At 38.1% G+C, this 25,594-nt stretch overlaps 2 protein-coding genes across 7 annotated transcripts in view; one reads left to right on the top strand and one right to left on the bottom strand.

The window, feature by feature from the left end:
* trappc8 (trafficking protein particle complex subunit 8) overlaps positions 1-17,707 on the bottom strand; it is a 41,865-nt gene extending 24,158 nt beyond the window's left edge. The window contains exons 1-14 of one of the 6 annotated variants that reach the window (XM_043220082.1): positions 17,412-17,707; positions 13,848-14,042; positions 11,029-11,112; positions 8,683-8,772; positions 8,124-8,298; positions 6,924-7,077; positions 5,958-6,042; positions 5,577-5,863; positions 4,441-4,556; positions 4,220-4,370; positions 3,996-4,096; positions 3,025-3,130; positions 2,777-2,908; positions 1,469-1,693 (exon numbers count right to left, since the gene is read on the bottom strand). In XM_043220082.1, the coding sequence (XP_043076017.1) occupies positions 1,469-1,693; positions 2,777-2,908; positions 3,025-3,130; positions 3,996-4,096; positions 4,220-4,370; positions 4,441-4,556; positions 5,577-5,863; positions 5,958-6,042; positions 6,924-7,077; positions 8,124-8,298; positions 8,683-8,772; positions 11,029-11,112; positions 13,848-14,042; positions 17,412-17,568 (2,058 nt within the window). In that variant the 5' untranslated portion in view covers positions 17,569-17,707. Of the gene's footprint in view, positions 1-1,468; positions 1,694-2,776; positions 2,909-3,024; positions 3,131-3,995; positions 4,097-4,219; positions 4,371-4,440; positions 4,557-5,576; positions 5,864-5,957; positions 6,043-6,923; positions 7,078-8,123; positions 8,299-8,682; positions 8,773-11,028; positions 11,113-12,942; positions 13,821-13,847; positions 14,043-17,411 lie in introns of those variants that run through there. The other 5 variants (XM_043220079.1, XM_043220081.1, XM_043220080.1 and 2 more) reach the window with 5 other exon arrangements.
* Positions 17,708-18,108: 401 nt separating this feature from the next.
* Positions 18,109-21,852, top strand: LOC122325177 (E3 ubiquitin-protein ligase CBL-B-A). Its single transcript, XM_043220123.1, has 8 exons — positions 18,109-18,298; positions 18,801-18,903; positions 18,985-19,067; positions 19,145-19,444; positions 19,519-19,569; positions 20,407-20,515; positions 20,966-21,073; positions 21,172-21,852. Exons 1-8 carry the CDS (start codon positions 18,216-18,218, stop codon positions 21,238-21,240), a joined length of 906 nt encoding a protein of 301 aa, XP_043076058.1. The 5' UTR covers positions 18,109-18,215; the 3' UTR covers positions 21,241-21,852.
* Positions 21,853-25,594: the final 3,742 nt, after the last annotated feature.

Genomic DNA, 25,594 nt, shown 5'->3' with positions numbered 1-25,594 from the left:
AAAAGTATCCCAATTTTTAAAAGGGTGACTTCACCCCAAAATTAAAATGTTGTAATTAATCACTTTCTCCCACGTTGTTTCAAACCCGTAAATGCTCAGTTTGACTTTGGAACACAAGCCAATGTGTATCAGTATATAGAGAATACTAAAATAACATTGCAATTGGACTGTAAATGACCACATTTGAAGAGTCTCATTTGAAATTTGACTCATGAAAATGTGTTTTACACAAAGGGTCTACAGATGGTTGAGAATGATCACACGCTGTATCATTGAACTGCTGTCTGTGATACGCGACGCAGATATTTTACACCAGTCCTGGAGTGCTAGAACGGTACCATAAAACTCCCATTAGGAAACAAAACAAGAAGAATGTTGTCATTTCCTCGTATTATGTATTCAGGCCGGGTGCCTGAAGATGATGGAGTTCTGTGTACCAGAACAACCCAAGGCCAGAGCGCTGATGAAAAAGACTCAACCAAACGATGACGAAAGAGCGGTCTCACGCAGAGACACAGACAGTTAAACTCAGGGCTGAAGTATGACTGTGGTGAAGGAAAGAAACTGGGTCAGCGGCCTGCATCTGACACTACCAGAGTCTAGCTGCTTTATGAGAGCAAAACATGACAAATGCTGGTTCACTGTGAAAACTGCTCCTTTTATTATTAAGGTCATTGCACGCCGAGTCTGAAATTTTTGCAGTTTGAAAAATAAATACAACCTCAGGTTATGCCAATCAAGTTTAGACACCGCCTCTGAAACTTTCACCGGTAATAAAAAAAAAAAACTGGATCGTGTCCGTTTTTCGCATCCTTAGCAAGCAAGTGTTTTGACAATTCAGAGCCACCATACAAGCGAACGCCAAAATCCAGAACGGCGTTTCTCAAGCTGATCCGCTTTGTCTCATAGCACAAAGCACGGTAAAGATCAATGCACACCTTAGTTCACAGAAATGAATGGTCTTCTTTTTAATAAGTGGCTTTAGTATCGTTAGCAAAGCATCAAATTGAGCCACTGACATCCTGAAGTAGGCATTGAATCCTCCGTGATAATTCTGCTGCTCCTAATAAACGGCTCCTTTTTCAGTTTTTAAGAAGCGACAAAATCCTCCTCGCTGCTTGAAGACTCCATTGAGCACTTCTCATTTTGTCACTGGGAAAAATTTCATACGTATAGTACTTGATGTGCAAGGTTTCAAGGTGACAAATTTTTAGGGTACCGAGTACAAAAAACACATGAAAATTTTAGACTCAGTGTGCAGTGACCTTTAGCGTTTACTGTTTGGTCGATGCAGTGTAAACCATCATGACATTTTCACTGTTTAACCAAATAGTAACCACCCTGAAGTGACTGCAGCGTTCTCTTAATATACAGAACGATACTCTCTGTTGGTGTGGACACTAATATAGTTATTGTTCCTGGTGTGAATGAGTCTTAATGTTAGTCTTAATGAGCGCATGTTGCTAACCTTGTACACATAGAGGTATTCCCTGAGGAAAGCAGCTTGCTGTACAGCCGACTGTTTGCTGTCGTTGATGAGAATGTGCCGGAAAGCGGCCACTGCGTTCTCTGGCTGCCGCAGAGTGAAGGACTGCCGACCGATGGTGAAGTTGATGTGATCTTCAGCCAGTGTCCAACCTTTACCTTTATACACCTGCAAAGCCTGGCAGTAGCACCTCAATGCATGTCTCTTCTGTAACAGAAAGAGAGACGCCGTGAACTGACTGACGCGTTAAAAGAATGCATCTGCATCCGTAAGAGCACTTAATGTTGCTTCAACGTCAATAGCTTTCACAGCTGTTAAAGCAGCATCAGCTTCCAGGTGAAAACTGACAGCCTGTCCTCATCCGACTCTGTAAACACAGCTTTTTCTGATCACGTCAGAGCCAGCGCCTTGTAAGCTGTTGATTTATTCATGACAATAAGCAGCAAACTTGGAGGAGTCAATCAAACAATTGCAGAAAGCATTTGACAATCAAAATGAGGCCTGGCGTAAGTCACATTATAGAGCAAGAGTATGTAGGGTTCCTAGGGGTGGGTGATATGATCAATAAGCAACAATACGTATCACAATATAATCGATTTTGCTTTATACAAAAAAATGAATAAATAAGTCTTTATAATGTCAAAATGTTTGATACAAATATATTATGATAAAAATATTATAACTGTTGTCACCAACTAATACTAGCCGAAAGATAAAAAGCTCAAAGCTAAAAATAATCACACAGTTAATAATTCAATAAGAATAAGAAACCAATTACTTGAACTTACACTATACAAGTTATCAAATGTATAAAAACACTGCAAATTAAATTAGAAAATATATTTCTTATTATTAAAGTTAGAAAAGGGATTTATTCAAGAGCAGTGAGAGAGATTTTCTCTTTCGTTTGTTTGATTCACATGAATGACAGACAGCAGTAAAGGGACCGCTGTCACTTTAAAAGCTGCCCGGATGCATTAAGCTGTTACTTTTAAGAGGTGTTCCTGAGGATTTCTGCAAAGACAACATTTTGGCATTAAAGATTGTGTATTTAACTGTTCAAGGCCTACAAGGCAGCAAAAATAACTGTTTAATACTCCATGACTCATCCGGTCTTCTTTTAATTATCTCAACTCTTGATCAATTTAATGGATTGCATATCAAATTTTTTACTCCAAGGCCCTGCGCTGTCAAAGTCAAAGTCTGAATACATGCTTTACTACTTATCACTCATGCTGATGAAGACAGATGCGTATATTTTCTTAAGGTTTCTTGTGTCTGCTGTCATACCTGTCCAGCTTTGCTGAAGCGATGACCAGCCAGTATCATGTGAAAGGCAAACTTCCTCACCATGGGGCTGCGCATATTAATGAAGCAGTGAGCTGCCTGCTCCAATAAGAGAGCGCTCCGCAGGTCAGAGTCCTACCAAAGAGTCAAAGAGGAAGTGATGTGAACTGGCAACCGGCCTAGCCAAAAAAACGGGAGTTTAAATAGGGAAGACCTGTATGAAGCCTTCGGTTTTAGAGTCTTGAGCTCACCTCGCTTGTCATCTTGATCAGAAGTGTGGCAGCATCTGAGTATTTGGTCTGACTCTTCAAAATCTCAGCACTTAAAAGACAGCACCGCTCAGCTAATAGCATGTTCCTGTAACACAAACATAAAAACGTGTTTTACACACAGGTTTCCAACAAAATCTGAATGATCCATCAAGTACTTAAGAACCATAAACTGATGTCTGACCAAAAAAAAACAAAAGTAATAATGTATAGTAGTATGCATGTATGTGTACAGAAACAAATACTAGTAATAATAATGTATAAATGTACTGTATAATGTAATATATATATATGTATATAAGACACATACATACAGTATATATATGTGTGTGTGTGTGTGTGTGTGTGTGTAACACCATTTAAGTGTGTCTTTACAGATACATGATAAATATACACAGTGCATACCAATATATTACGTACGCAAAAAACTTTTCTTTTGGATGGACTGATAATAAAATGTTAAAATATTGAACAAATTTCTAAAAGCCACATAAAGCGATGTCTGGTTTGAAAAAAGCAAGAATAATAATATAAAAAATAACAATAATAATAATAATACAGTAAAAATAAAACAAATAATAATTTCCAAAAGCACATAAAGCAATGTTTGCCATATTTTATACAATTAAATACATTTTTAAAAGCCACATAAAATGGTATCCAAAAACAAATGTAATTTGAAGAAAAAAATAAAACTAACTTAATTTATTCATTGATTGATATAAAATGCTAACAGTATGAAACACTAAAGCAAAAATTCAAACGGTTACTTAATGAACTAAAAAGTACTAAAAAAGAAGTGAAGTTATATCTTTTGTTTTAAAGCATTTGATTTAATTACATTAGTTTTGTTTTTAAACTTTGAATTACTAAAAACATTAAATAAATGGAGGTGGGAATAAAAGAAATGAATCATGCTACAAAACCAAATGCAAGCGAATGCATGTTCTTACTTGCACACGTCTCTGTAGGTCTGAATGGCCGTGTCCATGTAGTGTGCTGGGTACGGCCTAGGAGCCCCAGTCTGCAGAAAGGCAGCGACAGCAGCCATCTCCTGCACAGATCGAGACATCATTATTAGTATTGCTCTGATAACCCACAGGAACAGAGCTAGAGTCCCTATCTGTGGAGCTAATCTCAAGCAGCGGCTGTGCTATGACTGTGGTGCGCGTCTCACCAGCGCTCCAGCAGCATACAGCATGGCCTGGTCAGAGAGGAAGTCCTTCTTGGCAGTGTGGTAGCAGTTGTAGGCTAGCTCGTAGTGCTGAACCAGGAAGCAGAGGTCGGCCATCTTCCTGATCTGAAGCTCTGGAGCCTCCGAGGGATAGCTGAGATCACAGAGGCCAGGAGTCAGATGAGAACAACAACATGTTTTATTTGTACTTTTAAGTCACTTACAGCAGCCCTGCCGTGTTCTTTAGCTCAGCAATGCTCTTCTCTGGGACTTTCCCTCCACCGAACAGCTTCTTGGTGGCGGAGAAAAGAGATCGGCTCAGACCTTTTCTCGAGACCAGCTGGAATCAGAAAGATGAACAAAATGACAGAAAAGAGAAGTTCAAAAAAGCTGTGCAAAGCAAGTTTCTGAAATATATATACAATATATATCTGAATTATTGCCAAAAGCTAAGGAAATTCACATTAAATGTACCCTTGACTTGTACCCTTGAGTAATTTAAGCATATAGAGTGAAGATTATTCTGAAAATATGACAACTGCTTTATTGTGTTTGACCGCAGTGAAGGCGTGCATATTAAAAATAGCAAAACAGCAAATAAATCTTCAACAATAAAACAAATACTATACCGCCAATAAGAATAAATTTAAAAAGTTATGCCCAGGGGGAAAACAAAAAATAAAGGCGCCAATAGTAAAGAAAACATTACTATGAGAGTGATTTTGAGGTATAAGATTTAATATAACGTACTGTACATTTTAAACAAGACTAACGTTGTTTAGTTTTTTTATAGTTTATCAGTGCTGCTGGACAAGATCATCATGATAGTTGCTGGAAAACAATCAATAAATATATAATAAATATAAATAACTTAATATACTATATACATAATATAACTAGAATTTTATTCATTTATTTTCTTCATTTAATGATGCATATTTTTTCTGTTTTTCTTTCTTTTTCCCAAAACCAGCACATGAAATATTAAATTGATGCTTTTGTTCAGCAAGTGTGCATCAACTGAAGAAAAATGACTTAATGTTTAAAAAAAGGAGTTCTATTCTGTCTCTTTCTAGGTCTTTTAAAGAATCCTGAAATTAAATTGCATATCACATGTCTATAAAATAGCAAAATATATTAAAATAGCAAAAAGTTATTGATTACTGTTAAGATTACTGTTTTAGTATTCACCAGCCTGCATGAGAATACAAAACTTCTTCAAAAAAAAAAAAAAAAAAAAAAGTTACAAATCGTACAACCCCCAAACTTGGCATCATCTCAAAATACATACAGGCAGCTGGAAAAAACAAAGAAAGAATCAACACAGAGACTTGAGATGAATTGAGTGAAAGGCATGTACCTGGTCATTTAGCTGCCGTATGTTCTTCTCGATGTGTGGCAGTAATCCTCTGAAGGTGAACTCCTGGACGAACTGCCGGATGTGGTCGTGGTCGTTTAGGGTCATGCAGGTTCCTCGAGGGGTCGGGGTGGTGTGAGAGGTCACGCTGGCCTGTTTTTGAGGCCTCGTCACATCCACGTTGTTTACAGACTGGCTGGTGTTGTTGCTAGGGTAACCGGCATCAGCGGGCTGGTCCAGCTGCAGAGGATGAGTTTCTGAGACGCCATCTGCAAACACAAGAGGAACATCTAATTAACATTAGACGATCATTCGATCAATCTCATGAATATGAGGCTTATAACCGAAATCTCTGATAATGGGGTTCAACTGTGCTGGACTAACCTCTAATGGATGGATCAAGACCATCTTCCTCTACGCCGATGTTGTTTTCAACCGCATTACTCACTGCAGATTCTTCATACAGCTCCTATAAAACACCAGCATTGTAAGTTCAATGCATGCTGGACAAAGCTAATATTTTCAGTAATTATTATTTATTGTGTCATAAGCCTCTAACTTTACTAATGTAAAAACAATTAATACAGCCATCAAAACCTATTACAGTTTCGCTAAATAATTCACATTCACTTTAAAACAAATAAATTAAATAAATACATAACCAAAAAATGATATACACATACACACTGTATAGATATTAAATATTTTGTACTTGATTAAAACCAACTTGTTACCATGTTAATATTGTTTACTATTATTCTGTCAATGTTGTTTTAAACCAACTGTGAAAATAAAGACTGAAGAAAAAAAAAAGACTTTATGTAACACACACACACACACACACACACACACACACACACATTATATATAAACATTATAATCTTTGTGAGTCAATAAAAATATATTTTCATTTTACATTTTTAAGTAATTGTTAGAGAACAATGAACATGAAAACAATTATATTATTGAAATATTAAAATAATTCAATATTAAACATTTTACTTCAAATACTTTAGGTTAAACGGGTTCAGCTGACTAACCTTAAGAGCAATATTTCATAATATTTTGTAAATTAACTGGTACTGTATTGTATTTGTATTAACCACAGAGGAAAAACACTATAAAATTATAACGTGTTAAATTTTTATATTACAAATAAAATTGTCGTGATCTCCAAAATCGAATTTATTAAAAATAAAATATTGTATTACTCTGGCACTCTGGAAATGCGAGGTTCCCGTTATCAAAGCTACATTTTTGGCCAGAATAAGCTGCTATGTGGACCAGACCTTACAACGATAAGATTATGAGCGGTGCGTTCAGAGCCTGAAGTGAATTTGTGGCACTCACGGGGTTGTGTATGCTGGTCTTGTGCAAGTACTGACTCCAGGGGTCCGGCATCTGTTCGTCCGCACCAGTGCTACCACTCCTGGAGTTTATCTTCAGCAGATAGCAGCTCTGAGTACCATACCGCTGTTTCATATCCTCGTACACAGAGTCCGCCCTGAGAGACACAGAGACAGACGTCAATACTTCCATACAATCATAAATATATATGACAGCCTAATCTTTCTCCCCACAGTCAGCTTATCCTCTATTCATCAGACCTTGAGGCTTCGGGCAGCACACGATTACAGGGATTGGCAACTTATCTACAAGCGGAGAACTCTCCGAGGAGGAAGAGGAGAGGAAAGCAAGCATTCCTGTCAGTCGGATGACGTCCAGAATTAATATTCATGAAAAAAAAAAAAAAGCTTTGCGAATGCAGTTCATGTTGCTTTTAAGATTCATTTTTATTCTACTCCTAACGCTTTCTCTAATGAAATGTATTCGATTACAAAGGAGAAGCAGAAATGTTTTCTCCTGACATCACTTTAGTTTTAATCCCCGAGGCAGCGTTGGATACACGTTTCCAGTGTTGATCAACCCTATTCGTTTTAACTGCAGAATCAGAACGAGCGCTTGGAATATCAAAAGCTTTGAACTGCATTCAAAGCATTTATGATTCATTAGGTGCTGGATACTAATTCAAGAAAATTTCAGACATCAGCTACATTCGAAATTAATTATTTTCCAGTGACGCGTGCTCATGTGCATGTATCACTCCATGCAAAAGCATGGTGAATGAAAGCTGTGTGAATTGTAGAGTATTGCGATATTTTTATTTGGACTCTCATTCTGACGGCACCCATTAGAATCCACTAGTGAGCAAGCGATGTGATGCTGCATTTCCAGAATGTTCTTATTTTTAAAAAATGTTGCGCTGTCAAACGATTCCGATTAATCCGCATCCAAAATAAAAGTTTACGTTGACAATATATGTGTGTGTGCTGCACATATTTATTATGTATATAGAAATACAAATGCATAAATTATATTTTTAAATATTATTTTTAAACAAATATATTTAATATACAAAACTAATTTTTTTTCTTAAAATATAAAAATGCATGTGTTTTGTATTTACGCATACATAAAAATACAGAGTACACATAGATCATGTAACCGAAAACCTTTATAAGAGAACACTTAAGACACACACACACACACCTCTGCTCATCTCCTTCACTGATATCATGGAGCAGGACATAATATTTTAGTGTGTTGGGGATGAACCATTTGGGATGAGTGTATTCCCCACTGTGCTGGATTCGGTGCTGTTCCTGTGACAGCTTGAGAAACTGCTCTGTCGGCACGGCCTCATGGGACGATACCACCAACATACCTGAAGTCGAGTTCAGGAGATCAGAACTGAGACCATTTAAGTCAAAAATCTAGCCAGTCTGGGTAAAAACAGTTTGGATTTTTAATATCGTTACTAAGCATGATACACTACCCTAAGTTTGGGATAAGTAATCATATTAAAATGATGAGTTTTGATCAAATAAAGGCAGAGTTGGTCATCAGAGTTGGTCATCGTGTGGATTACAATTTATATTTGCCATTTCATTCACCCATTTACTACAGAAACTATGGGTAGTTCATGATATTTAATAGCAGTCTCAACTCAAGGTTATATATGGTTTTGATGTTATATGTGGTGAAAGAAAGAGGACAAACACAAGCATATAAAGAAATGAGGTTATTAGCACAGAATCTGGAAGGATACAGGCCAGGTAGTGGTTGAGGAACTCGTGCTCTGATGCTGGCATGGACTGCAGGAAGTTCTCCCGATAAGTCTCAAACCATGGTGTTGTTGCTGTAAGATAAACACAAAGAAATATTGTCTTGTTCAGAAACAAGATTATTAGAGGCCGCGTGACCAACCCTCTGGGGGGAAGAGGAGAGAAGCACATTATGAAAAGACGAACAGAAACGCCACCAAGAAGTGTGGGAAATTGGAAGAGATCGCATTTTTAGCAAGACCGTCGTGCATCAATATAACAGGAATGATTTAAAGAATGCTTAAATCCAACAATCTAATATTTTCCCAATCGTTTATTTAAATGTAAATACGGTTCTTAAAAAAAGTGGCACATAAAAGCCCTCCCTTACCCTGCAAATATAAAGCATAAAGACCAAATATTATCTATTGTTAACAGTGTAGAGACATAGGCTTTCAAATAAACTTGTACCGTTTGAGAAAATGAATTTTTACTAAAAATATCAGTTTCGTTCCACAGAAATTCATGTTTTAAATCAAACTCAAAGCTTAATGATCCAATTAGCATTCAAAAAACACTTAAAAAAATAAGATGAAACATTAGTATTCATGATCAATTTTCCCATTTTAATTATATGCAGCAATGAAGTGAAGATGAGGATGTAGTGATTTTTATGCTCCAGCTTCATTAGCTAAGTTCCTTGACATTTCTCCTCAATCAGCGAACCCTTCAGACTCATTCGTGACAATAAGCACACGGTATGATGCACTTCACTCTGGCAGCCTCGCGTTCGATTCTTTATCTGAATCTTTACAGAGAGGGTAGAGCTTGTACGCCGGATCTAATGAAGAGCACCAATGGCTTGAAGTGACTCTAATGCAACATTCTAGTAAGAAATATGTAAATACTTTTTCTTTCATTTTTATGTCCAGTGTAATAAAAAGGTCCAAAGTCTGGCCTATGATGCACCACATTAATGTCTGCTTACAGACTACATTCAGATACTTATATTGCAAAGATAATGGTATTATTTAATACCAGCATCATTGGCCAAACTTGTACACTGTCTTTAATATTTTTTTGTGTGTAGGGTTTTGAATGTAGGAGGGACAATAAAATATTTAGCTGAAATTTACCTGTTAAAACTATTTTTGGAAAACAAACATTGTAATTATCCTACCCCTTGCAGTAACGAAGTTAAAGCGGATGATTTTTAACCATTATTACAATTATTAATTTGAAGTCTAAGACTAATTTGACCTCTATAATTCACAATATAATGTAAAAAAAACAATGCAATTTACCAAGTGTGTACCAATACAGTGTTTTAAAAATTGTTACAGTGTATGCTACCGAGAAAAAAAAAAAATTAAAAATTGTTTAACTGATAGATATAATGCTATAAGCAGTGATTTGAAATGTAAAATGTGGTTTAATTTGGTTTATTACTGCATTATATGTTACTTCAATAAAGTCATGTTTATGGTTTTTGGAAGTGAAACTTCCCAATTTTACCATAAACCTTATGTTGAAAACAGGACATTACCAGAAGATACTGGACGACAAAACATATGAATATATTTTTTTCCCAAATAATTTAGCTTATTTTTATTGTCATCAGTAATATACATCAGGGTGTTTTGTGTTATATTTTATGTTGCTTAGTTTATGACCCTGTGCGTGTGTGTGTGTGTGTGTGTGTATATATATATATATATATGTTAGAGGCCAGTACTCTATATATATATATATATATATATATATATATATATATATATATATATATATATATATATATATATATATATATATATATATATATATATATGAGTACTGGCCTCTAACAGGCACAAATATACCCATCACAATACAGGAAACTGTTGCGGTATTTTTCTGAATTTCAGGCTACCACAGCAGAGAGAAGCTGATATTTCACATTAAATCCAGCTGATTATGTACATGAAAACATGTGCATGTAAAGTCAATCTCTACTTCACAGCAAAAGGAATGATGGATCTAGAGAGGAAAAGAATCTAGACTATTAAAAGCGAGACACACTCTTGACTGAATGGGTAAACTGACTCATTGGACTAAAATCTCACAAATTTTTGGATGTACAGTAACTGAAGAGACGGCCAATTCATTATTTGACAAAGCTATAAACACATCTACCTCTGAGAGTTTCAGCTCAATGAGTCTCAGACACACGAACACACACAAAGCTAAAGAACCGCCACCAACATCCCGAGAAAGCGGAGGAGGCTGGATTGGAAAGAGGAAAGGAGATTTAGCTACGGAGCTAGCCGAGGGGGCCCTCTCACACACTCCCAGCAGGGGAAGGAAGAGAATACCTGTGTAGTACTTGGACGAGCTCAGCTGGGTGAGTGTTTCTTTCCAGTCAGAGTACCAGGGAACGCTCGCTTTGACCGTGCGGTCTGAGAGGAGAAGAGACAGGCAGTCTGGTTAAAGCTCACTGACAGGATCCACAGAAGCGTAACGCATCCAAAACCAAAACACAACCCACCTCAAACCCTTGCAGATGCACCCGTGATCTGCACGGACAAAATGTCAAGACCAATTGCTTGTGTTTGTAAAAACGGTCCGTTTGTTTCAGATTCTGATAGTTGCAATGCTTTTCTAGGATCTCACCGGGAGCTAAAATACATCATAGGATTGATTTTATAAGAGTTATAAGTTTATAAGAGTATATTTAAAAATGAAAACTAGCCACAAATTGTACTCCTCCGTTAGGCCAACCAAGATGAAGATGAGTTTGTCTCATCATCAGAAACGGAAATGTAGCCTTGCATCACTTGCTCACCAACAGATCCCCTGCAGTGAATGGGTGCCGTCAGAATGAGAGTCCAAACGTGTGATAAAAACATCACAACAATCCACATGACTCCAATGACTATCAATTAATGTACTGTGAAGTGAAAAGCAGTGTGTTTGTAATAAACAAATCCATCATGAAAGGCATTTTAATTTTAAAACATCCAAAATATGTTTGTATGTAAAACCCACAGACATAGAGCCATACGGATCACTTGTGGATTACTGTGATGTTTTTAATCAGCCGTTTGGACTCTCATTCTGACGGCACCCATTCACTGCAGAGCATCCGTTGGTGAGCGAGTGCTAAAATTATCAAAATCTGTTCAGACGAAGAAACAAGCTCATATACATCCTGGTCAGAGTAGGAGTAGATTTTCAGCAAAATGTTATCTATGAGTGACCTATTTTTTTTTAGTTGTTGATTTTAACTAGAATAATGTAATAAAAATAACCATTCAGTTGTGTAACTTTCTTTATATTGTTCTAAAATCCTGATTCCCTGATTAGTTTAGACATGGGCATGTTCAGAGGACATCTCCCACTGAGTGATCAGTCAATCTACTAAATGTAGGATAATGAAGTAGACAAAAAAACTACATATAAATAACAAATTGTAACATACTTCGCCCTTGAGACATTCAGAAACAAACTACTTGTACCGGTTCTAGCAGATATATATATATAAAATAATTGATTCTGGATAAGTCTATTGGTCAGGGTGAGTACAGCACACACAAACACACAGCAAACCAATGCATCAACCATTCACAACCCCTTCCCCTTCTGTAAAGGTGACAAAATTCAGAGGAAAACAGAACGCCGTATGATCAATTTAAAGAGCAATGTCCTTTTTGTTTCATTCAAAATGTATTGGATTGTGAAAAGCAATCAGAGCCCTTGAAAGTGAGTTTGCAGATTGTGGATGGGATGATCAATCCGTTTAAGGAAAAAGGCTTTATTCAAGCCTCTACCAGCTGGAAACAGGAATAATAGTTTAGATATGGAGACTAAAGGTCAGGTTTACTTTCAAAAGCATCTTAACGTGATGAAAAGGCAGCTTAAAATTAAAAACAGGATTATGTCTTATGCATTTAAATACATAGGAAGAGTTGATTTCATGTTGAATTTAGAGCTTAGCTTTTTACTTATACGAGTATGCTAACGCTGCTGTTTGTTGCGTCTTGACTCGGGTGCAATAGGTTCCTTCAGTTAAAAGGAGGATGTCGCTGAGGCAAGTTAGCGTCTAAATCTCAAGCGTGGGGTGCAGCAAAGGGACCACGGGTGGGACGGGCTCTACTGAGAAGAGACCAAACACTTCACGCCCAAGGGTTAACAGCACAGCATAGCACACGTGTGTGACCTGGCATACACACACACACACACACACACACACCAGAGGAAAACATGTGTACGAGGCTCAGAGCGCTTACCAAGAATTCATCCACAGGAGAAGTTGGAGAAAGAAAACGCGAAAAAGAAAGAAAGTGTGGGAAACAAAAAAGATCAGAAACGATAAAACATACACGTGTAACGTCAAACCAAAGCCTTTCGTGTCCCTGGCAACTACAGCATTGAATCCTCACTTTTTCCCCTCAAGGGCTCTGCTGCCCTCATTAGGGGCTGACGTGAGAAATCTCATTCAAAAAAGAAAGAATGCGTCAAAAATGTTTACAAGCCCCCTGTAGGGCCTATAATTATCTTCTTTTTTTTATACAGAGTGACATCATAACTGAGAAAGCCATACAACTTTTTTTATATTCGTTTTCTAAAATATTCAAACACCCCCTGAAGAATCTATAATTATCTTTCTGACCAGAAGCAACTTTTTTTTTGTTCCTTAAATTTTTTCTAAAATGTTTACATACCCCCAGCAGAAACTATAATTATTGTACTTTTATATAGAGATAAACACCAAATGATTCATGTATTCTTAATATGAAATCTGTATAAATAGTATAAAAAAAATCCAAATATATTGCTTTTTTATTTCTGCCATTACTTTGGAAATTACAATTATTATTTTTCTCTGCATCGTAACACTGTATATTGTGATATATCGCAACAATAATGAAGCATACTGTGTTTATGTAGCGCTTTCATTGGTAGCATGCATGTAAATCTACAGGCAAAACAGCTGATGTCATGCTGCATAACCCGCTGTCACATGCTTCATAAAATTCATCAGCATTCTGCAGATTCTGCACGGGCCACGTAAACGTACGCTGCCTCGTGAAACCATCTCTCGGTTCCCGTTTTTGTTCACTTCGGGCCATCTGCACTTGTCAGTAATACACTCAGATTTCCCCCGGTGGACGTGAGAGCGAACAGCACTTACCGCTGATGTTGAGGTCGTAGTCTCCAGCCGTGATGACGTTGGCGGGCGACCCCTCAGGAGGCTGGCAGACGGAGACCGCCTGGCTGAGGAGTCTGTGCATCTCTGAGGTCTGTGGAGGCCGTGTGTTGATCCCAGTCACGCTGATCCGGAGGCCCTTCACCACAACCACCTGGTTATTGGGGTCACGCAGGTGACCTATGGTACAGTCACAGGAGCGAAAAAAAAAAAAGTGAACCGGCTTCATAATGCTGTTGCTCATTTTTACTGCAGCTTCTTTCCAGGTTCTAGATTATAGACTTAAGGCCCCCGTTCACAACTTCACACCAAGAATGATAACTCTATGACAAATCGAGCTTGTTTTATACCGAGAATGATTTTTAGAAGCATATCTTCAGTTACCGTTTCTGTGGTTTAACGAGGCTTTACACAGTTTAAAACCCAGGGCAAGTTCAAGCTGGATCACAAGTCTTGTATCCTAATTGCATATTAATATAATTTTTTTTTTGCACAAAAGGAACTGAGAAGAAGTTTGAGGTCTGGAAGATTTTTTTTTATGCTTATCAAGGATTTTATTGGTTTAAAAATATTGTCAAAACTGTAATATTTTGATATATTGTTAAGATCTCAGGTACCGGTTTTCTATTTAAAGTTTTCCATTAGTATATATTAAAATACAATTTATTCCTGTGATACAAAGCTACATTTTCAGCATCATTACTCATCATTTCTGATTCTTGATATGAAAAAAAAATTGAATAAACATTTTTTTAAAAGTGATTTAAAAAGTAAATTCTTTACCAAAAAAAAGGAAGACGAGTGAATGAATGAATGAAAGATTTTTTTTTTTCCTGTCACTAGTTAATTCTTATAGACATTGACAGATAATGTATTTATTTCTAATAAATTATTCTTAAAATTCTTAATCTTTGGGATTTATAACTGTCATATAACAATGTTTTGATTATAATGTTGCTAATATTTGTTAGAGTACAATTCTGAAAAGGCACTATTCTTTTCTTTGGAGTTTTTTTTTTAATGATATATAATGCAATAATGCAAACACCTTTAATAAATCATTTACTGCCAATTTCTGTCATGGCTGAGGAACGGCCAAACACAGCTGGCAACCTCTGGACCCCAGCTGAACCCTCTTCACACACCCTTCCCTCGCAACGCGCATGACAGGAAGTCCCAGCTCAAATACGTTGCCACCCCTCTACCGGACATTCTCCCACAATGCACCTGGGTGTTTTCACTCCACAATTCACATGATAAGCACAACATAAAGAAAAAAAAAGACTTTGCTCCTCTGCTGCCAAGGCGTTCCTGAACAAATCCAATCCCATCACGGTGACACACACACACACACACACACACACACACACACACACACACACACACACACACACACACACACAAAGAGAGCACTGTGTTAATTTGGGTCAACCTAACTGTGTTACCAGCTTTTCTACGAATCTATAACACACTGCGACTGCAACAAATGCAATGTGTAAAATGTGTTTTTCTTATTATCCGTAAGAGGTCTCTGACAAGAAGCTGATATGAGAAGTCTGCCTCTATTGTGCTGCACAAAACGTGTGCCGTGTTTTCCCACAACTGCCCGATTCGACAGGAATTAGAAGCATTTCAAGGAACAAAAACTGAAAACAACCGAATAAGGAAACGCAAAACCCATTCTCCACATGATTAGCTTTCAAAACATGAATATTTGGCTAATGAACGTTATTCTGTTCAAATCATTTTTTGTAAGAGCAACAAATGTTTTTCACATTAAACTTTCAGAACTGCATCACTGCGGATGCTTTCGTAGCACATGCTCTAACGAAGAAAATACTTTATTACATGTGCATTTATCCAAAATGACACTGCATTCGAGGCAGACGTTACACGACCGACTGACTTCTTTCTTTCAGAGAGTCGAAACCTTGACCTTGGTGCTGGGTCAGATTTTGTTTTTAGGTTCAGGTGGTACGTGTTGGTCATTCACTAACTACTGTGTCGCTGTAAACAACGGCACTTTCATGAGTTGAGCCAGTTCATCCGATTCGCCCGCCTCTTTAGGATTATCCCCTATCCTTTCCTAGATATAGGCTGGTAATTAACAGCACAGGCCAAACACGGACCTCTCCAGCCAGCCCCAGAGGTAATCTAACCCTCAGCAACAGAGGCATCTGATCCGTGCCGTGTCTGTCTAAGGCTCGTCACTAAATGGTCAGGTGAGCGGAAACCGGATCCGATTTCACAAACGGAGGTCAAATTCAGATGAATCCGATTTGAATCCCTTCCTAGCATTGTAACCGAGGAACAGAGGGGGCCTGAAGGCCTTGCGTTATGAAAGGTCTCTAAAGATTTGCCGTACCAAAACCTATCGAGGAGGTGCCCCTAGTGCGTAAATCGCAAAGAAACAACTGGCAATCCAAGACACCAAGAAAACCTTAACACAGAGAATTTGCTTCTCATTAGAGCCCTGGGCTGACCTCTAAGGCCCCCCCGGGGCCCCTCAGGAACTATTAGCAACCAAAACATGACTGTCAAAAAAGAGGGCGACACTAAGTCATCTGCCCAGGGGCCTCACTAGACAAAGAATAGGGCCTAAAAATTTAATGAGCTGCCAACCTAGATTAGCATTTTAATGTGCATGATTAAAATCCAGTTAGGTGTTTATCGAAAAAAATAATAAATGCAAACGTGTTTCTTAAAAGCTAGTTAGCTGCCTAAATAGGCATCGTTTCGGGGGGGTGTTGGCTGTCAACCTGGACAGATTTTGTTGACACATCCTTCAAAATTGTGTAAGTTTAAGACTTTGCCGACCGTTAGATCCCCAGATGAACCACTAGGGCCCCTCGGCATAGAGCATCGAGCTGACCTCTAAGGGCCTGGGCCCCTCAGGATGCAGTTCAAAAAAAGGGTGCAAAAAACAACCAAAATACGACTGCAATGTGAAAAAACAACAACAAAAATATGGGGCCTAAAAATCGTTTGAGCTGCCACCATAGACTAGCATTTTTTAGTTGTTTCTCACAACTTAGTAACCCGTCTATTAGACAGCATTTTAAGATGCATGGCTAAAAATCCAGTTAGCCGTTTATCGAAACATTTTCTAGACATGTGTTTCTCAAAACCTAGTTAGCTGTCAACCTAGCCAGATTTTTGGGCGTCTCAAAAAAAACTTATTGAACAGCCCATTTAGACAGCACTTTTGGGCGTGTAACTAAAAATCTAGTGGGCTGCCTGTCTAAACGGCATTTTCGGCATGTGTCTGAAAACCTACCGAGACGCCTACATAGGTATCCCTTTCAGTGCGTCTCAAATCCTAATAATCTGTCTTGCTAAAGAGCATTTTGGGGCACCTCTCTCGCAAGTGTATTTTCCCGTTTGGACGTTGTAATGGCACCTGGACTGTTTTGGTTGGTCAGCGTCTTGGCAGACAGCTCACTGTGTTTTGAGCGTGTATGTGTAAGGGAGCTGTCTAACAACCGTCTTATCTAACGGTCATCGGTTGCGGCGGGTGATCCGCGGTCGTCGGACCAGCTGGCCTCTTACCCTCGGACGTCAGGCGGCAGAAAGGCCGCAGCAGCTCCGGGAAGCTCAGGCTGTTTTTGCGGGTCACTCTCTCCGCATCCTCGCTGCACAGGACGGCCACCATCGGCACGAACGAGTCCTGGATGAACTCCTGCACTGACTGCACGCACTGAGCCATGAGCGCGCCTCGTCTGGTCTTCGCCGAGCTCACGGATCTGGCTGCTGAGCTGGAAACAAACACCTCCTTTACTGACAGCCGACGGCAGACATGTTGAAATCTACTGCTGCCTGCTGATCGATTTCGCCCAAGAAGCTTAGCGGCGGTCAGGTGACTTTACTTCCGCGACGACATAAAAGCTCTGCGTCTGCCAAAATAAAAGCCCCGGTGTAAACGACGCATACTGTAAAATATAAAGTGTTGAATCAACAACAAAAAAAATGGTGTCAAAAGTTTTAAGAAGTATAACACGGGTAATGTGAACACATAAAAATGATCATAAACATATAATGATGATGTTAAGTTTTATATACTAGATATCAACATTGACAAATTTGCAGTATATAGATAGTTTATCGGTCTGTCGCTTTCACATTTGCCTTATTATTTCCGTGGCAGTCCCAGAGTGTCATTAATAAAGATTTGTTTACAAAATTAGTGCTTTTCAGGTAGAACCGGTTCTATATTTATCATCATGAAAAAGAAAGCGGCTGAAGCAAACATAACACACTCCCTCTTCGTGACCATAAGGAAGCGCCTTCGAGCGACACGAGCAGAAAGTAATCAGAAGAGACTGGACAGACAGACCGAACAGCAGAGGATCTGACATGTCCGCTTCAGAGGAAGAGTGTCCTGTGTGCAGGGAAAGCATACAGAATCCTTCTCAACCGTCTCCATGCTGTGGGAAAGTGTAAGTGTGGCTTATATTTGACATAGTCGAGGATTATGGTGACTTCATGCGGACGAACACACACAAACTTGTAGAGCAAACCTGTAGGTTTGTAAGCCATTTAACGTAAGCAAATACATAGTTTACATTTTTATACAGCAGTGCCTTTTTATAAAAATGTGAAGATGTAAAATACGTTTGATGAGTGATAATAAATCCTACTCATTCAGTAAATCAAATTCTCTCCAAAATGTTTTTTTTTAAAATAGTAGTAGTTAAAAACAGCTTTTTTATTAGCTTTTTTCATGTTCTATTCATCTGCGGCCTCCTCTTGTACACAAGAACAAACCATTTCTTGTAAATAACATGAGCATTTACTGGCAGCAAAAAGCGAAAGTAATTCTATAAAGGGAAATTCCATCACATGATTGGCTGACAGAGATTGCCAAGCTTTTATATGTGATAGCCGCTGATTGTTTTACGCTCTCTCACAAGTGCTCCTTTTCTCTTTTTAACTTTCCAGAATTTGCCAGCGGTGCCTCAGTCAGTCCCTCAGGTACAGGGCTCATTGTCCACACTGCAGAAGCTCAGTAAACCACCCTGATCATGCAAATAATCCACTCCCAGTAAGTAAAAACCCTGCCAAAGTGAGTCTCTGTGAGTGGAGGTCATCAAGGATTGCATGCTTATGAATATTTTTGTTTCAGCCTCGTGATAGTTACGTGCAGCCAATGCTTCCAGGGGACATTCAATTTAATTCGAGAAGACTTGTTGGCGCAAGCATACAGACGTAAGTCCCAGGCCAATTTCACTATTTAGCATATTTTCTGTCAAATGGATAAAAATTCATTTATTTGAACCCAACAGTCGCCTCAGCCAACTTCGAGATTCGCTGGTTCAGCAAGCAGACGCCGCCCCTCGAGCCAGTCCACCCAATCAGGTTGCAATGCCACTCGCCCCACAAATTCAAGCCCCTCCCCCTTTAATTTTCTCAGCACGGCCTCGGCTCAGACCTCCACTCGCGAATCTAATTGCCGCCCCACAACTTGCACCCATTAATGCTGCACCGAGTGGTTTTGTCCAAGTCCTGCCACCTCCTGCCCCAGCTCCACTGCTGCTAAACCCCGCCCCCTTCCAGGATAATATGCAGGCTGAGCTGGATGAATGGTAAGTCCCATTAAGGGGGTAATTATGTTATTGACACTATGGTTTAGATAGCTCATATTTTGTTTTATTCACAGGCCGTGGCAAACGGAGATCAATCTAATGGCGATGAATCCACAACCTCAGGGGTGAGGACATCTGCTTACTCACAAACACACTGCATTGCCAAAAGCAGGCAGAAAACATTTGAATTAATATGCTTGGTTATTCCAGTAATTCAACAAATCCTAATCATAAGGCACACAATGACAAATACTTTCTGATACGTGACCCTGGAACTTCAAAACCAGTCTTAAGTGTTCCAGTCTTCCGTTAAGATATTTTGTGAATTTCCTACCAAAAATATATTACAATTAATTTTTTGTTTAGTAATATGCATTACTAAAGACTTCAGGGAATTTTCTCAATATTAAGATTTTTTTGCACCCTCAGATTCCAGATTTTCAAATAGTTTCCTCTCCTAACAAACCATAACAAAATCCAACAAAATAAGTGAAAAGCTTATTTATTCAGATTTCAGATGATTTATGAATATCAATTTTGAAAAATTTACCCTTATGACTGGTTTTGTAGTCCGGGGTCACATATAATGCATATAATGCAACAATATACAATATATCCAATCCAAATTCTTTCACACTTATTTACTTATTATTATTTTTTTATTTATTCATTTTCTAATAAATTATATGAATTATTTTATTTATTTTTTTGTCTTTAAAAATGATCAGCGATAACCCCCATAGGATTCCCCTAAAAGCCCTGTTCTAGTACCTGAACCTTTAACATTCCCTTGCACAATTCTTTATTGTAAAAAAAAAAAAGTTTTCTGTAGATTATTTGGGGAACCCAGAATGATTCCAAAATGATTTCCCATTTTAGAACCTTTATTTTTAGCATGTTTTGCTGAATACACTCAAAAATACAGCCTACTAATTTTCCTGTTTTTTCTTTTTTCTTTTCAGTACAACTGTGAGGACTTTTGCGTGTCCGTACTGCCAGGAGAATGGACTGGATGAGCTCGATCTACGCGATCACTGCAATGAACATCATGTCAACGACAGCAAACGAGTGGTCAGTCACCATCTGGGCATGTACTGTACTTCATGTGGAGTCGTTCTAAAGTCCAGTCATGTGTTCGTTTAAACTTACAGCACAGTTGTTTAAAACATTAGTTCATTTTGGTTATCGAAATCCGAAGAGAGTAATTCTTAACTTTAGCATCACCGAACTGAATTTTCAAACTTTTTTGACAATTTTGAAGCTTGATTACAGAATCCCCCTCTCTGTTACTGGCTTGAAAAAAAAAAAAACAGATTGAAAAAAACCTCATTGATTGAAGCAAAGTTGTTATGATAGCTCTAAAAGTCACAGTGCTACACTTTTTTCAAGGGAAATCAACTTATAAATGGCTTACTTAAATTGTAGCATGCCCAAATTAGACCCTTCAGTTTTATTGACTGCTATAGATCGGATACAGAGAAAGCGTTGTGTTTTTTTTGTGTGCTCTCTGGCGCCCCCTAGGTGTGTCCAGTGTGCGTGCAGACTCCTCACGGGGATCCACAGTACTACAGCCGCAACTTCATTGGCCACCTCAACCTGCGCCACTGCTACTATCTGGACGATATAACCGTGAGTCGTGTACATGCATACAAATCAAAGAACCTTTCCACAATAAATATATTCACAGTCGATGTTTACCTGTAATCTTCTACTTCTATGAACCGCAGAATCTCACCCAGACTGATGAGATGAACATTCAGTGTGCAATCCTTGCATCATATAGGGACCATTTTTAGACCTCGTTTTCAGATGACGACAACATTTTCAGCGATATTCTTGGACAGCTTTCTTTTCTTGGGAACACCATTCTGAAACGGAAAGGATATAAACAATTGAGAAATCAGTCAAAGAAATGGTATATCAAGGATGTGACATTTTTCCGAATGTTATGTAAAATATAATGTGTGAATGTGCTGGACCTTTTTGATTAAAACGATTTTAAGGTAACAGAACATGCTTGATTATCTGATTAAGAGATATTTTAAAAGGTTCGATGCATCTCAGGTATTGATCGTGCCTTTAAAATGACTAGTAATGATTTATCCGCCAAAAACGTTTTGCACAATTTAGCTCTTCTTGCACTTTCTTTTCAGATAAAAGGTTTATTGCATGTAGTTTACAGTTATGTTTGTGGTACTGTTTGTGGGAAAAATGTTTGAATGAATTGTTCAAGCCATATCTAGCTCTGTAAACCTATTTATGCTGCACTCCAATGTAAATAAAAAAAATTGCCAAAAAACGTTTTAATACAATAATCTACTGGGAAAATACCATTTTTCATCACTGCAGAAAATGTATGCGATTTAAAAAAAAATTTCATCCAGCAATAAAAACGTCCAGAAAATGTAGAGATGAGTTTTTTTTCTTCTTCTGAACAGATTTGGGGAAATTTAGCATTTCGTCACCAATGGATCCTCTGTAGTGAATGGGTGCCGTCAGAATGAGAGTCTAAACTGCTGATAAACACACCACAATTATTAATCCACTCAACTTGAAAACACACAAAAGGTTCCGTGTTTGTAAGAAACAAAGCCATCAGGAAATTGCTCATGGTTAAAATACTTTCATTCTATCAGCAGAATTTCTTTCTCCAGTGAAAAAGCAGTCTTGATTGAATCAGGAGAGAAATATCCACAGATGAAGCAAATACAGTCCAAAACAAAGCTGTTCTGTCCAAGTGATATAATTCTAAAATTCTATTCTGTTGCAACAAAGAAAAAAACACATTACATAAAAACACACATTTCTTTTTATATGGCTAAGTGTGTTACAGACATTTTTCCTTTCTGTATGTTTCTTTTATATACCTGACGCTCATGTTGATATCATGTGCTGAATAGTGGCGCTACATCCTAACTTCTAAATTCTTAGAAAAGTACTGATGGGAAATAGACAGACAGCCTAGAAAGAGAGAAACTGAAAATGAAAGAAAATGAGAAAAATCAGAAATGAAGCAAAGAATAAATTAAAAAATAAGGAATTTGGGGTATTTCTTCACATGCAAGAGCAATCTTAACACTGTGTCCTAACTACACAAGTAGCAACGCTGCAACATATACACACACATATATATATATATATATATATATATATATATATAGATATATATATAGATATAGATAGATAGATAATCTCAGTTGATTATGTGCTTTATTCAAAGTGAAACATGTCCAACATTAGTTTAACATCATATTGCAAACAATTTGTATGTTATCAGAATAAGGTGCGTTAACAAAGAGAGAAGCAGCTGAACGTAGGGAGTGAAAATAGACAATGAAGTGCATGGCTGAAGGGTGAGTGTTGAAAATGAAACAGATCCCTTCATCTCCTTCTCTGTTTCCAGTAGCCGAGCTGCAGTATGACTCCCGGCACCCATTCAAGACCACGATTACCACAACAACCACCACTGAACCACCTCCCAGCAGCAGTCATGGACTGTTACGTCAACAACACTCATTACAGATTAGACTTTACTGAACAGAAATCTTCAGCTGCCTGCAAGCAGGTGGAAGATGAACCAGTGCAAGAAGTTTTTTGCAAGATTTGCACAGTGGAGCAGATACCCAGTAGACTTGGGGTCAAATATGGGTTTGTGGGAAGCCCATTTGATGAACAGTTTCATTAACGGACTGAAACTAAACAATCACCAAGAATAACTTGGAAAGCGCACATCAGGCCAATGCTTCGTGGTTGATTCTGGGATTACAAATTTGAATTGATTAGAATTCACCACGTCATCTAGAAGGAGTGGCTACCATCCAGTCAAATGCAAAATGAATGTTTTACGAGACCCTTAAGATGCAAAAACCAAATTGGCACGATAATAAAATACATTTTCCTAATGTCTGAAACATGTCCAGTAAACTGAGAAAAGATTTGACGTGCAGACTGGAAATCTAACTCATTTCCATGCCAGAGGGTATAAGAGTGCCTTGCAAAAAATTTCCTGTAATTATGCAGCTGGTTGCCAGTAACTTACTGTAGATTTATTTTTCTCAAATTTATTGGCAACAGTTTGTTCAAACATGAATAAAACATAATAATAATAAAAAAAAACTATTAAAAACAGCCTCATACATAGCATTCTGGGAACCGGAAATCCTCATCAACCTTTTTCTGTTTTTTTCTGATATTCGTTCCCAGAAATGCTTTGCACGAGGCTGTTATTTTATTTAACTTTTCCTGTAAATATAGAGACATCTTAATGTTCGTTTGTCTGTAAACAAACTGTTGCCAGTAAATAACATACATTTTAAACTACAGTAAGTTACTGGCAAACAGCTTCGAGTAATACTGTATTTTCTACAGACATTTTTAACGGTGTAGAAATGATTTGAAAGGAGTGGGGAGATGTTCAGTCTGGATTTAATCTATGCAGATCAGTGGAAGTTGTTTATTGTACAAGTAGCATGAAAGCCTGAGCAAAGCGGCTCCATATGAGAGTTTAATGAAAGGAACTAAACTTGTCGTGATAACAGCACAACCTCTGCATAAAGCATGCACCTAATGCGCTAATATTGTCTCAAGTGTCTTCAGAAGGAGTCTAGAACCATTACTCGTGACACCTGGCACCACCCGAGTACACTGGTGACTTGATGGTATGCAGCCCAACAAAAGAGCAGTGGGAAAACTGCTGCAGCATTTGACTGCAGAAACTCATAAAACATTTTTGGTGCACGTCATTAAGTCACTGTCTGCAAAACAGGTTGAGCGCATTAAAAAACAGCTATAATTAAACTATTTTCAATCTTGGAAATGCGTTCCTATTGTTGCACATTCGTCCCAAATTACGCAATCCTAGAAGCCCCTCTGAGCGCACTGACTCATGGGAAGAGTTTGCAGTCTCATGACAAAGTGAAATGGACTAAGAAAGCAAGAATTGTCTTCGTAAGTTTGAAAATTCAGCCTGATGCGACATACGTTTACGTAGACTGTGGATGAAAGAAAAGGCAGTATGATATCTGCGCGGTTGCAGGACCATGAGTGCGATTCGAGACCAGTGGCTTATTTTTCTCACAAATTAAATCCTGTAGCTGCCGAAAGACAGCAGACAGTAGCATCTGCAGAAAAAGACATAATGGCTTGACGTTGGTTACGCTGATGTCTCACCGCTGGTTTCGCATGCTGTGTCACTGATTCTGCTGAAACAGACATCTTTGAATCTGTCTACTGCTCGCTGGATAAGGCACCACTGTATTGCTTAAAAAGCCAAAAGTGACAGTGAAATGCCGCTCTGTGTTGAACCTTGCAACAGAGGGGGAGGAAGAAGAACTTTGCTGTGTAACTGTGCTTGAAGCTGTTTGCAAGCCATGGCTAGACCTCAGTGAGACCCCCTTTGACAATGCTGAAATAATGCTTTTTGTTGAGGGGTTCAGCCTCTAGAGATCCTGAGACAGGCAGAAACAAGGTGGGCTATGAAGTAACTACAGAACTTGATGTGCTTTTGTCTGGGTCATTGCAGTCTCACTATTCAGTCCAAGTGGCTAAACCTGTGGCAGTAAAAGAGTCTTGCAGATTATTGCCTAATGATTGAACTCACTGATTAAATTTCATACGTGCAGACCTTTGCAACAATGGAGGAGAAGCGGCAATGGAGAGCAAAATGAAGAAAATAATGTGTATACATCACCAAATGATGATGTATACACAGATGCTCAAAAATTAGGATGATTTGCGAGATTTGGCCCACAATATTTAGTACTAGTTCAAGTTAATAACAAAGAAACCATTTCTCGTCTTAATTTGCTAATGTAGAGGTGTCTGGGACTCACATATGACAAAAAACATAAATACATTTACCTTTTAGTTAATGATGGTATGTTTTCAGTACTGGTCAATTAAAATGCTAGATATCCGGATGGTTGACCATATAATGCTTAATGCTTAAATACATAGCATCCTGATCCTAAACCCTAAAAATGCTATAGTAAGAACCTATTAAATGGTTAACGGTAAATTGCTGTAAAATTTAAAGGGAGAAAACTGTAAATTTACATTCTCAGTATTCCCTGCATTGTTTTTTTTCTTTAAAAATAACAGTTTTTTCTTAATTTTATTTATTTTTATTTTATTTTTCTTAATCTTATCAGT

Source organism: Puntigrus tetrazona, chromosome 20 (genome assembly GCF_018831695.1).
Source record: "Puntigrus tetrazona isolate hp1 chromosome 20, ASM1883169v1, whole genome shotgun sequence".
Classification (NCBI taxonomy): Eukaryota; Metazoa; Chordata; class Actinopteri; order Cypriniformes; family Cyprinidae; genus Puntigrus; species Puntigrus tetrazona.
Note: the sequence above shows the minus strand (reverse complement) of the source record. Positions and strands in the feature narration are given on the sequence as shown.